Raw genomic sequence first — 13,164 nt, forward strand, 5'->3', positions numbered from 1 at the left:
AACCTGGGAAGGCTGAGTTACAGACCAGAGGTCACAAGTGCTTCCCTTCAGATCTGTTGCTCCATGCCTCGCAGGTCTGATCAACTGAGATGCTAGTACCTGGAAAGGATTAAAGTCAAGGGCTCTGACAGCCCCAGAGTGCTTCTGTCTCTGGGCAATCACAGGCTCCTTTCCCGAAGACAAGACGTGGGTCACATTGTACAGAGTAAGCATGCCATTGTCCCCGCCGCCTGCAATGACCCCGGAGGCTTCCAGAAGCCCACTGCCAAAGCTCCCCCAGATCAGCTTGTGAAACCTACAAAGAGGAAGAACTGGCATCAGCGACAACTCAGGTCCACATCAGTCAGTAGAGAATGGGCATCTTTGTCAGCCTCTGCCATTATGCAGGCATCCCCAACCTTAGGGCCTGCCTGTCTCCCTCATTTCCCAGATGCAGAACAGAAGTCTCCTCTGCCTGGCCCTGCCCTTTGGCTGAAAAAAAATACTTCAAATAGATTACTTCACTTAATCCTCCCAACTCAAATAACAATACTTATTGATAAGTTCCTATGTACTAGGCACTGCTTTAAGTGCTTTACATGTATTAGCTGATCAACAATCCCATGAGGTATTTACCTTATTTTCAATTGAGGAAAATGAGGCACAGAGAAGTTACAAAACTCCTGTTATACAGCTAGTAATTTTACTCCTATTTGATGGGGAAACAGTGGAAACAGTGTCAGACTATTTTTGGGGGCTCCAAAATCACTGCAGATGGTGACTGCAGCCATAAAATTAAAAGACGCTTACTCCTTGGAAGGAAAGTTATGACTAACCTAGATAGCATATTCAAAAGCAGAGACATTACTTTGCCAACAAAAGTCCGTCTAGTCAAGGCTATAGTTTTTCCAGTAGTCATGTATGGATGTGAGAGCTGGACTGTGAAGAAAGCTGAGCGCTGAAGAATTGATGCTCTTGAACTGTGGTGTTGGAGAAGACTCTTGAGAGTCCCTTGAACTGCAAGGATATCCAACCAGTCCATCCTAAAGGAGATCAGTCCTGGGTGTTCTTTGGAAGGAATGATGCTCAGGCTGAAACTCCAGTACTTTGGCCACCACATGCGAAGAGTTGACTCATTGGAAAAGACTCTGATGCTGGGAGGGATTGGGGGCAGGAGAAGGGGATGACAGAGGATGAGATGACTGGATGGCATCACCAACTCGATGGATGTGAGTTTGAGTAAACTCCGGGAGTTGGTGATGGACAGGGAGGCCTGGCATGCTGCAGTTCATGGGGTCGCAAAGAGTCGGACACAACTGAGCAACTGAACTGAACTGACAGCTAGGAAGGAGAAGGCAATGGCAACCCACTCCAGTACTCTTGCCTGGCAAATCCCATGGATGGAGGAGCCTGGTAGGCTTCAGTCCATGGGGTCGCTAGGAGCCGGATACGACTGAGCGACTTCACTTTCACTTTTCACTTTCATGCATTGGAGAAGGAAATGGCAACCCACACTCCAGTGTTCTTGCCTGGAGAATCCCAGGGACAAAGGAGCCTGGTGGGCTGCCATCTCTGGGGTCGCATAGAGTCAGACACGACTGAAGCGACTTAGCAGCAGCAGCAGCAGCAACAGCAACAGCTAGGAAGTGACAGACTCAAGGTTCAAAGTCAGACCCATCTTATGCCAAAGCCTGAGCTCTTAACCATCATAAAATATGGTCTTCTACTGAGAGGAAGATCCGAACTCTTCTACACCTGAATAGAAGCAGGTTCCCTAGGCCAACAGTTGCTGTCCCCTCTTAAATAGGAAGTGAGAAAAGATCTATAGACCTGCCCTTCCCATGCCATGCTCATGTGACTAGTCTACTGGAGCTGCCATATGTATTCTGTGGGCCAGCCTTAGAGAAACAGAGGCATGAAGAATAAATGCACTGTTTGGGAAACACTTTTCTGGCTTTCTGAGCATCTTGCATTCTGGCACACTAGAAAGAGATGGACCCTGGGCTTCCTGGTCAAGAACAGGGTCCCCTGAAAAGCCCCTAGGGAAGGGATGTGAAACCCCCAATGCCTCACAGGTCGTCTTCCCTCCATTTCACAGCTGTTAGCCAAGGATATTTCCACACCCCTTCTGAGAAGGCAGATTTCACACTGAATGATGTCATGTAAGATCCCAAACTGAAATTAAATGTTTCCACACTCTGGGAACAGTCAGCAAAGAAAGTAAATGGGGAAACCAGGCAAGAACCTGTCTAGCCAGTCCTTAGATCAGAGCCAACCTCTCAGAAGTGAAGAGCTGAACACTAATTCAGACAAGGCCAGCATCTGAACAGAAACAGCACAGCTGAACAAACAGTGGGTCTAAAACTACTGTCAGAAAGGCTGCTTTCTAAAGTTACGCTGATGTTACCATGGCAGAAGAATGGTTCCATGCTGGCTCCAGAGGATGCCATGTCATCCAGGGGCTAGAGCTCAGCACGGGCAGAGAACAAGACAGCAGATTACCCAGAGAAGCCTGACATAGTCCACACAAGAAGCAGAGGAAGGTGCACCCAGAGAAACTCACATGGGAATGCAGCAACCTCAGTATGGTCATAGCACATGACATACGAATCAGAGTAAAAGGTACCCAAGACCTCAAAGGAGTCACCACAGGGTTAAAGAAGAGGACCCAGTTACTTTAGAGTGGCTGAACTGCAGAATACAGGGTGCGACAAAATCATTATCCTTTGTGTAGGCATGTAGAAAGTACATTCCTATTGTTAACACTTCAATGAGAGTGGAACTGGAGCCTGAATGGCTGTGATAGACAACACCTGGGAGTAGGGAACACCTGGGAGAGTCTGGCAAAGAAGACTTAGTCGTGTGTGTGTGTGTGTATGTACAAAGAGAGCACACAGCATGTGAGCAAATGTGATGTCTGTTAGTGTTAAAACATTAACAACTGATGAGTCTAAGTGAAGGTATGTGGGCTTAGTCACTCAGTCATGTCTGACTCTTTGCAACCCATGGACTGTAGCCTGCTAGGTTCCTCTGTCCATGGGATTTCCCAGGCAAGAAGACTGGAGTGGGTTGCCATTTCCTTCTCCAGAGGATATTCCTGACCCAGGGATCAAACCTGTGTTTCCTGAGTCTCTTGCACTGCAGGTGGATTCTTTACCATTGAGCCATCAGGGAAGCCTTTATCATTGTAATATTCTGCAACTTTTCTATGTTTGAATATCTTGAAAACAAAAAGTTATAAAACAAACAAAAAAGATGACCTGAAAATAGGAACTAAAAGATTTAAGGAGAGGTATAGGGAGAAGAGTTTGTATAGGAAAGTGGGAACTTTGAAAACATGAAAATACAGGTGGAATTCTTTGCTAGAGTTTCCCAGGATAATGATGGCAGTGATGAAGACTGTACAGCATCACAGAATGAGAGGAGGCACCTGAAGAAAATACAGCTTCCTTGATTCCCTCCCAGGCCACCTGAAGCAGAATGTCCAGAGTCAGGCCCTTAGAATCTACATTGTTAACAAGTGCCCCCCGTGATGCTAACAAGTTGCCAAGGTTGAGATCCATCAGACTGCATACCAGCCTAGAACAACAGGAAGTAGCTGAATTCATAAAGAACGAACTAGCCTATTGGGGTAATGAACTCACGGCTACACTTTTGGTAAAAAGGAAAAGACAAGGCTGGAGAGACCTGTGAGATCAGATTATCATACCGGCTAAGCTCATCAGAGGCCAAGCTTCAGCTGCCGTATGATTAGGAATACATGCTATATAATTTCTTGTCCCCATGATTTCTGTACTTCTGTATTTTGGATTTTTATTTTATTTGCTTAGTAACGTTCCTTATGAAAAACCTCAACCTCATGTTAGTGGGTTAGAGTGAAAATGAGTTTGTCCACATCCTGGCCAAAATAACTGAGGAAATCCAAGTTTCCTTAGAAGCTAAACAGAGCAATGAGGGCAGTGCTCCAAGCTGGAGAATGAAGACAGTGGGGTGGAGCAATGGCTGTTTGAGAGGAGAACTACTTTTCTGACTGCCTAGTATGCACTAGGCTACAATGTGCTGACTATATATCTCAAATTTACAGTAGAGAAAATAGAGTCAGAGAAGTTAAAATAAGGTGCCCAATAGGACAGAATATGGTAAAGCTGGGATTTGAACCCAACAACAAAGCCATGTTCTCTCTACTCTGTGATCCTGATGTCTCTAAAGAGAAGGCAAGTCTTAGAAACAAGAAAACTAGGAGTGGTAACAAAATGATCTCTTACCTAAAGAGGGGTCATACTGCCAGCCAAGGAGCTGAACTGACATAACTGTATTGGAAGATAGATTACTTACTTTCTCCATGTTACTAGAAGATGAGTCAGACATAGGCTACAGAGGCCACTCAGAGATCTAGAACCTCAGTATAGACAGAGGTAGAGAGCAGCAAATCACCCAGTGACCTCTGAACTCATTCAGGCATAGGCAGCCATGTCCCTAACCCAAAAGTCAATACATAAACAATGTATTATTCTACCAGAAAGCTTTCTTTTTGGGGGGGATTCATCTAACAAACCAAACATCACTTGCATCAGCGCACATGCTAATCCATTTTGATGCTGATTGCATCCAGCGGCATTTATCCATACGCTCTCTTCACTCTATTTATAGCTTTTAGCTATCTCTTATCTACACTCAAACACTCATGGTTTTCAAAACATTCCTCTTTCAGTCAGGTATTTCTAAGTAGATAATATTTCTCTGATGCATCATGGATTGAGTATAAGGGGATCTTCAGGATTCAAATGTAGTTGAGGCCTGGGTCAGGTAAAAAGGGCTGGCAATGGAAGAGGGAAGATTTTGAAAAATGTTAAATCAATAATAAGAGAGATACAGAGAGGGGTTTTTTTTTTTGTTTGTTTGTTTTTGTTTTTAGGGGAAAAGGAAGGAAATTAGGCTAGAAAAAGGGAAGAACATAAGACCTAAATTTGGAGCCCAGTAGGTTCTTAGACTTTTGGCCACCTCATGCGAAGAGTTAACTCACTGGAAAAGATTCTGATGCTGGGAGGGATTGGGGGCAGGAGGAGAAGGGGATGACAGAGGATGAGATGGCTAGATGGCATCACTGACTCAATGGACGTGAGTCTGAGTGAACTCCGGGAGTTGGTGATGGACAGGGAGGCCTGGCGTGCTGTGATTCATGGGGTCGCAAAGAGTTGGACACGACTGAGCGACTGAACTGAGGTTCTTAGAAGTCATCTTATACAACCTCTTCTTTATACATAAGTGAGGAAACCTAAGATCACTGATGGAATTAAATTTGCTTGAAGTCATATAGTTTTAGGCAAGGCAGCAATCCAACACAACTGTGCTTTCCATTTAACCATGCAGAAGATGACACAGAAAAGAGGAAAGCATAAAGCAAAGGGTGGGTTGAGCTTTATCTACCCTGATCATTTTGGTCAATTGTTTGTGATGCTGACTTTTGAGTAAGTGGCCTAACCTAGGCTAGAATGAAAAGAAGTGAGTGCCTTAGACCCTGGAGCATCTAAGATGATTTCTTCAGAAAGGCCGCAACAGAACTGCATCAAAGGTAACCCCCTAGGTCTTCGAGAAGGAGAATCAATCTTTAGACCCAATTACAGAGGTGAAAAAAGGAAGCCTTTTCAACCTAGTTGGCTGCAAAACAGGTTGTTACCCTTGAAAAGCTCTTCAGGCACTAAGACCAACAGAAGACTGACCATAACTAACTGAAGTGGTGGATATGAATGCTCAGGTTGGTAATCCAGAAGTTTCTAATATCACTCATTTATTCCACAGATATATTTTCAACTACCTAATGCCAGGCACTATTCTAAGATGTTAGAGATAAATAAATAGCGATTAATAAATAAATAAACAGCGATAAATAAAACAGACAAAAGTCTCTGCCTACATGGTTCTCAGGATTCAGTTTCAAGGTTTCTTAAGCAATAAGCTCTTTCTTAAGAACTCTTGGCCTTAAGGAGCCACTACTGTGCTGAAGCTGCTACTTGGCTGGTTTAAGAAAAGAGCCCTTGCCCACTGCCCCTTTTCTTATCTTCAGGAGTATAAATATGATTAAATTAGCTCTCCTCTTTCAGCAGCCCTTTCTGAAATGCCTACTTACAGGTTAAGAATATCTCATCATTACTGGCAAAATTGCCAAGGCCTCTCTTCAAAAGGTACAGGTACTGGAAATAGAAAGAAATGTAAAAAACTGCAAAATAAGAGATACTGTAATAAAGTGATAAAGGAGTGATAAATAATAAAGGAGTGATAAAGTGATATACAAGCTCAAGAAAGTAAGAAGAATAACTTATTTTTATTATTAAGTCAAGCCATGAAAAGAAAGAGGAGGGTACTTCTATGTATCTTAATCACTCAGACGAACTAAAAAAGGCGTAAGATGAAAAGTTACATAACAGACCAGCAATCTTTTAAGGGGGATGGCAAGAAAATCCTCTGGGATATAAGAAAAGGATTTATATTTTTATATTAAAAAATAATACAGTAATACATGTATATTATTTATATTGAAAATATACTTGAGTGCAATGAATATTCACATTTCTCCTGATGGTGCAAAAATCTGGGGATCACTGATTCAGACTATAAGCCTCATCTTTACAAAATTAATAAAAGAACAGTTGAATAATAGAAAGCAGGTCTTGGAGTCAGCTAGGACCAGACTTAAATTCTAGCTTCCCGGGGTTTTGGTTCCCTCCTATGTAAAATGGGAATAATGGTATTTATTGGCTAGATTCATTTTAAGAAATGAATACAATATACAGAGCCCCAGCATAGTGCCTGGCATGTGTACATAGGCTCAGTGAATGCTCATACCCAGCCCTGTAAGTCTGCCAGAGCCATGAGATCCATGAGTGCCCAATCAGTGCCTGACAGCAATGAGGAGAGGATCATTCATTTGCCTCTCATTGGCAGAAAAGGGAGATACGGTGCAAGGCTGTTATTTTCACAAGAGCCAAGGGAGGAAGGAGCCAACATCTCTGGGTTCCAGAGAGAGACCAGGTACTCATGGGTCCAGGCTTGTGTGAGGCATCTCTATCACATCATTCTGCCTGATGCTGCTGCTCCCCACAAAGGTGTGAGTGGGAGTTTTCAAATTCTTCTTGCAAAATAAACCCAGAATTAATTTCTCTCCAACTTAAAGATCATTCTCCCCTCACTTGTCCCCTCATGAGCCCTGAGAAACACACACCACTCCTGAGACTCCCCATCAAGGTTTGTATTAGGATCTGTCCTGCATACCCATCAACAGTTCAGACATAGTACCTGCTGGAGGCAGAAAGGACTCCCTTGCGTTTCAAGTCCAGAGAGGGGTCCCTGAAATCAACCTCAAAGATTTCCAATGTGCCATTTGTACTAAAGGAGGCATCTAGCTGCTGGGCAGATGTTCCTAGGCACAAGAAAAGTCAGGAAGAGGCAGCATGTGAGCAACAATATATGCATGGATTTGGGGTATAAATGGTTAGGTAGTAGAGAAAAGGAGGAATGGGGGAAAACTGGATATACCCTTTTTCAAGTGGTACCTCCAAAAAAGAGCAAGAAAGCATGAGGTGCTTAGCCTTGAGCCATAATTGAAGATTGTCCCCAGGGACTAAAACTCCTAATATCCCCTTGCTTATGCTGCTAGACAACCCCACCTTTCCATGACTCTGAAACTTTCTCTGAAGCACAATCAAGAGCACTGGATACTAAGTTTCCCTTTAACCTATCCAGCGGATCCTCATCCACAGTATCACCATACCTGTGGCCAGATACACAGGGTACTGGCTGGCTGGGCTCCACACTTGGACAGCTTGTCGCTCAAGCTCCTTCAGCTTCATGGTCTGTCCTGTAGGTGGCAGAAAAGTGACATGATCCTCAGCCTACTGAAAACAACAGTAGAAACCACAAGCTTTTGGGCCAGATAAAGGGAACACCTGTGGACACGAGCACCTGTTTTCCTCGCTCCACCATAGGATGGAGTATTTGGAGGCAATACAGGGTGACAAATACATGATCGACTGCAGATCTGTAATGACAATTCATTTACCCAGTTGGACAGGGAAACCTGGTGTGCTGCAGTCCATGGGGTCGCAGACAGTCAAACACAACTGAGCACTGAACTGAACTTACCCAGTTAATGAAATCTAAGGCTTTAAATCCTAAAAGATACTGAACCACACTGGTTGCCACAGGCCCAATGGTGATGATAACCATCAAACCAGAAAATCTCAGCCACTCTATCCATTCCCTTGGTTTTAAACATTATCCATATGCTGATGACTGCCAAATTTCTATCAGCAACACAAATCTCTCCTCTGAGTTACAAGTTCTTATATACAACTGCTAATCAAATATTTCCACTTGGGTTTAGTAAAGATACCTAAAAGTTAGTCTGTCTAAAATGGAATTCTCCATTCTACCATCTCACCCCTTCATCTGTTGTTCCTTCAGGCTTCATTTCAGCAAACAGCCAACTGCTCAACCCCAAACCCTGCAAATCACCCTAGATCCCTCCTTCTCCTTCTTTCCCTTCTAATCTATCATTAAGTCTTCCAGATTTTACCTCCAAAATATATCTTAATCTATTTTTCTCCATCTTCACCACCACTACGCTATTTGAAGACCCTATCATCTATCACCTAGATTACTGGTCATCTCCCTGCTGCTCATCTCCATCACCCAATTCTTTCTTTGCATAGAGCAACAGTAAACTTTTAAAATAAAAAAGAGGATTTTGACATTCCATGCTTAAAGTTTTTCAGTGGCTTCTATCACACTCAATAAAACACAAACCCCCTTGAGCCCTGCTCAAAACTACCACTTCACTTCAACAATGAACTTGATGGAGTAAACTTGGGACCCGCTGTGACCTGCTTGAGCAAGCCCACAGCCAGGTTAGTCTTGACCAACAAAAACAAAAGTTTTATTACTTAATCTCAAATGTACTGTCCAGCTTGAAGAAAGCTTAGGGCTGCCAACTCAACCAAGACTTCCCGGGCACCTCTAAACACTTGAGGCTACAACAGGACTCCTCTGACGAGATTGCACATCATACTATACGGTCACCAGTGCCACCTGCTGGTCAAGATCATTTTCACGTTTCTGGAGAAAGGTCTCTGAAGTGGGAGCTACAATTAGCTCAGTGCACTTAACGTGCACCTCCCATTTAATTCTAATAATGGTTCCGGGGTCAGTAGTTACTATCCCCATTTTACAGGGAAGAAAACTGGCTAGGCCAAGCTGTGAACCCCAACCAGCCTTCAGAGCCCGTTGCTTTTAACCATTACACCAGTCTAAAGTAAACTCCATAGTGCTTAAATACCAGCCTACAAATTGAGAAGATAGGCTTGTCATCTACTTTGTTCAGAGACAACTGTTGGCAAAAATGGTCCCCGCTGCGGTCAGAATGGCGGGGCCTAGGAGCGTCAAAGGTGGGGAGAGCTATGATCATGCAACCAAGAGCTGGACACACTGGTGCAGTGAAGGGGGAAAGCCAGCCTCCTTAGCTGTCCACTCCCTATGGAGGACGGTCGGCCTTCCCCGCGGTTCACCGGCGTCAGCACCGACGGGCGTTTTCGCCCGGGCGGGACGCACGGACCCGCGGCCGACTCTGGGCCCCGGACAGGTCAGGGCCCAGGGCTGCTGAGGGAGGCGCGAGGGCAGCGCTGGAGAGAGATCGTCGTCGGGCTGCGGGGCCCGGGCGCCGCAGGGAGAGTGAGCCGGCTGCAGTCCGACAGCAGGGCGGGCATCGTGGGGTCCCCTGAGAGGCACACCGGCCTTAGCCCCCGGGCGGGAGCCTGGCGGGCCGGGGTCTCCGCCGAGGACGAGCGCCTCCTGGCACTCCTGCTAGAGAAGAACCGCGCTCTGGGTCCCCGGCGCGCCTTCTGCTCTCAGGAACCCCGGGACAGGCGGGGAAAACCAACCTGCGCGGAGAGCCCAGCTCAAGGGTCTGGGGCCGCAGAGCTGGAATCGGGAGCCGGTTCCCTCAGGGCTTTGGAGCTCCGCGGGCGCTGTGGACGGCGGTTGCAGAGGGCCAAAAGTAGTGCAGGCCGCCCGCACCGCCACAGGCGCCGCCAGATGCCAGGCCCGGGACCCGGACAACCCACGGAGAACGTTCCCTCATAGAAATGTAGCTTTTAGTGGGGCTTCCCTCACCTGTCCTGTGATTATGCAGTGGGTCAGACCCCGCGACTATTAAAGTTCTGGTGTATTTTCCCTCAAAGGGAAAATACTAATTAAGCGGAAAAGACCTGGTCCTAGCTCCAGGAGCGCTCTGTGGAATCCACTTAGCTGAAAAGGTGAAAAGCAATCTAGGCCAGGTGGGGCTAGCGATAACCCGCCTACCAATGCAGAAGACGTAAGAGACGCGGCTTCCTTCTCTAGGTTGGGAAGATTCCCTGGAGAAGGGCATGGCAACCCACTCCAGTATCCTTGCCTGGAGAAGCCTGTGGACAGAATCACCCAGCGGGCTACAGTCCATAGGGTCACAAGGAATCGGACACAATTGAAACGACTTAGCCCGCACAGGCCTTAATAGCAGAGTGACTTTGTGCGGCGAACCAAAAACTGGTGCTCCCAAATGTTGAACTAATTAAGGGCTGTAGATGGTTGGAGAGCGAGGGACCGTAGACCAGGGGCTGCTGCTGCTGCTGCTAAGTCGCTTCAGTCGTGTCCGACTCTGTGCGACCCCATAGACAGCAGCCCACCAGGCTCCGCCGTCCCTGGGATTCTCTAGGCAAGAACACTGGAGTGGGTTGCCATTTCCTTTTCCAATGCATGAAAGTGAAAAGTGAAAGTGAAGTCGCTCAGTCGTGTCCGACTCTTCGCGACCCCATGAACTTCAGCCTACCAGGTTCCTCCGTTCATGGGATTTTCCAGGCAAGAGTACTAGAGTGGGTTGCCATTGCCTTCTCCGAGACCAGGGGCTACCCGGAAGGTATCAGAGACGAGACAGGTGTTGCACGTTGAAGTTTCAAGAAGATAGGTGATGTCCCAACAAAGAGAAAGGGGCCCAACAGACTGATAGGCGCCCTGGCATTTCCCATACTGTGAATGAAAGCGGCTACAGTTGGGGAACTGGGCTGACTACAGATTGTGGAATACTAATTCCACTCTGCGGGTAATTGGGAGTTACTGAAAATTATAGGTAGATATGGTGGCTCAGGGGTAAAGAAGCTGCCTGTTAATGCAGGAGACTCTGGTTTAATCCTGAGTTGGGAAGATCCCCTGGAGAAGCAAAAGGCAACCCACTCCAGTATTTTCTTGCCTGGAAAATACCATGGATAGAGGAGCCTGGCAGACTGTAGCCCATGGGGTTGCAAGAGTCGGAACCAACTTAGTGACTGAACAACATGCAGTAAGATTATATCACTAGCAATCTGGATCCCCTTGCAGAGAGAACAGAGCTGGAGGCAGGGAATCAAATTAGGAGACTAACAGAACAATTCAGGTACCAGGTGATGAACTCTTGGATTGACGGATTGTAACAGATTGTAATAGCTGAACAGGCTCTTGTGACTGATAGGTAAACAGTTGGCAGGGATATCTATGATCATATATATCGATTGAGGGAATTATGGCATTTCCAAGTAAAATATTCTGTAGGCAGCTGAAGATTTTGGACCTAAGTTATTTTGATTCAGAACTTTAATGCATGAATTCTACTGTAGTCCAGTATGATATACCTCCAAAGATGGTGAGCTGATTATGACTGGGCCCTGTCTTTGTGACACAGCTCTAGATTTCCTTTTCACATGGATATGGGAGTTTTGAACTCAGAACAGAAAAGAATGTAGGGTACTGGTGAAGAAACAGGATTGAAAACTGAACCTCAGGCAACACCTTAAAGGAGGGAATGAGGCCAAGGTGTGTGTTCTGAAAGAAATCTGAACCAAAGGCATAAGGTTAGTTTCAAGTAGGACATGATTTAAAAAAGAACAAAAAACACACTCTTCCTGCAACTGGGACATCTTAGAAATTCTTTTCACCTTGTTTTATAAATGCTAGTTTTCTTTTCTAGGTAACTCACCGAAGGCAATTATTTTCTTGTTCAACTTTATATCCCCAAGGCCTATCAGTGTCATCTATATTAGGCAGACAGACGTTTGTTAAATGATTATCAAATGCTTTAAAGGACAGAGAATGAAGACATAAAAAGCAGTGGAGACCTTCAGAGAGGCATTTCAAAAAAGAAGAAAAAAAAAAAGAGGCATTTCAGCAGACCTACTCCCTGATCTCATAAACGTCTTTCACTGTCTTCACACCTCCAAAGGACCACTTATCTAATGTGAATGCACTTGCTTCCATAGATCATGCTGAATGTACACTTTTTTATGGGACAGGTTTTTAGGCAGTATCACTGTAATTTAAGAAAATGTCCCTAAAGGGAAGAAAAGAACATAAATTGGTTCTCTTTAACAGATGCATTGAGATAGACCCTTAAAAACATGGTTTTTCTCTTCCTAAGGCTATTATAGGAGCTTGGATGAATCATTAAGGTAATGAAAGCCATGCATAGGTTCAGTAATAACTCAGTGACTATCCTCTAATTCATAAATATAGGTAATGTCAACTTATAACAGTCTAGGATTCAGAAGCTGCTTTGGAATACATATTCTCTTTTTTTTAAAATGAAGTATAGTTATTTACAATGGTGTGTTTTTAATAAATACATATTCTTATGAGATACACACAAAATTAGAGGCAATCACAGCCCTAGGCCTGTCCCAGAACACCTATTTATCCTATAGTATTTTGAAACATGTAAAAGTACACTTTTTTTAGCTAACTACTATTATTAAAAGTTTTTTTATGGGAAATAAATCTGTTCCAATTTGAAAAGTCAGAACACCCTGTAAATGGGGAGCTACCCGTAACTACCTGCTGCACAACTGGAACCCTCAACTACCTTTCCCAGCGAAATTAACAGACCAACATCCTCTTATGCTTCAGTTCAGTTTAGTCACTCTGTCATGTCTGACTCTTGGCAACCCCATGGACTGCAGCATGCCAGGCCTCCCTGTCCATCACCGACTCCCGGAGTCTACCTAAACTCGTGTCCATTGAGTCAGTGATGCCATCTAACCATCTCATCTTCTGTTGTCCCCTTCTCCTCCTGCCCTCAATCTTTCCCAGCATCAGGGTCTTTTCAAATGAGCTATGCTTAAGCAGTAGCTA

At 45.0% G+C, this 13,164-nt stretch overlaps 1 protein-coding gene across 12 annotated transcripts in view; it reads right to left on the minus strand.

Annotated features, from left to right (window-relative positions):
- Window positions 1-10,000, minus strand: part of SEC31B (SEC31 homolog B, COPII coat complex component) — a 60,251-nt gene extending 50,251 nt beyond the window's left edge. For 11 of the 12 annotated variants that reach the window (XM_070780656.1, XM_019952956.2, XM_019952954.2 and 8 more), the window contains exons 1-4: window positions 9,912-10,000; window positions 7,748-7,834; window positions 7,273-7,396; window positions 100-295 (exon numbers count right to left, since the gene is read on the minus strand). In XM_070780656.1, coding sequence (XP_070636757.1) covers window positions 100-295; window positions 7,273-7,396; window positions 7,748-7,826 — 399 coding nt within the window. In that variant the 5' untranslated portion in view covers window positions 7,827-7,834; window positions 9,912-10,000. The remainder of the gene's footprint in view (window positions 1-99; window positions 296-7,272; window positions 7,397-7,747; window positions 7,835-9,911) is intronic. The other variant, XM_070780657.1, reaches the window with a different exon arrangement.
- Between the last annotated feature and the right edge of the window lie 3,164 nt (window positions 10,001-13,164).

The sequence above is a fragment of the Bos indicus genome, chromosome 26, assembly GCF_029378745.1.
Source record: "Bos indicus isolate NIAB-ARS_2022 breed Sahiwal x Tharparkar chromosome 26, NIAB-ARS_B.indTharparkar_mat_pri_1.0, whole genome shotgun sequence".
Lineage (NCBI taxonomy): Eukaryota > Metazoa > Chordata > Mammalia > Artiodactyla > Bovidae > Bos > Bos indicus.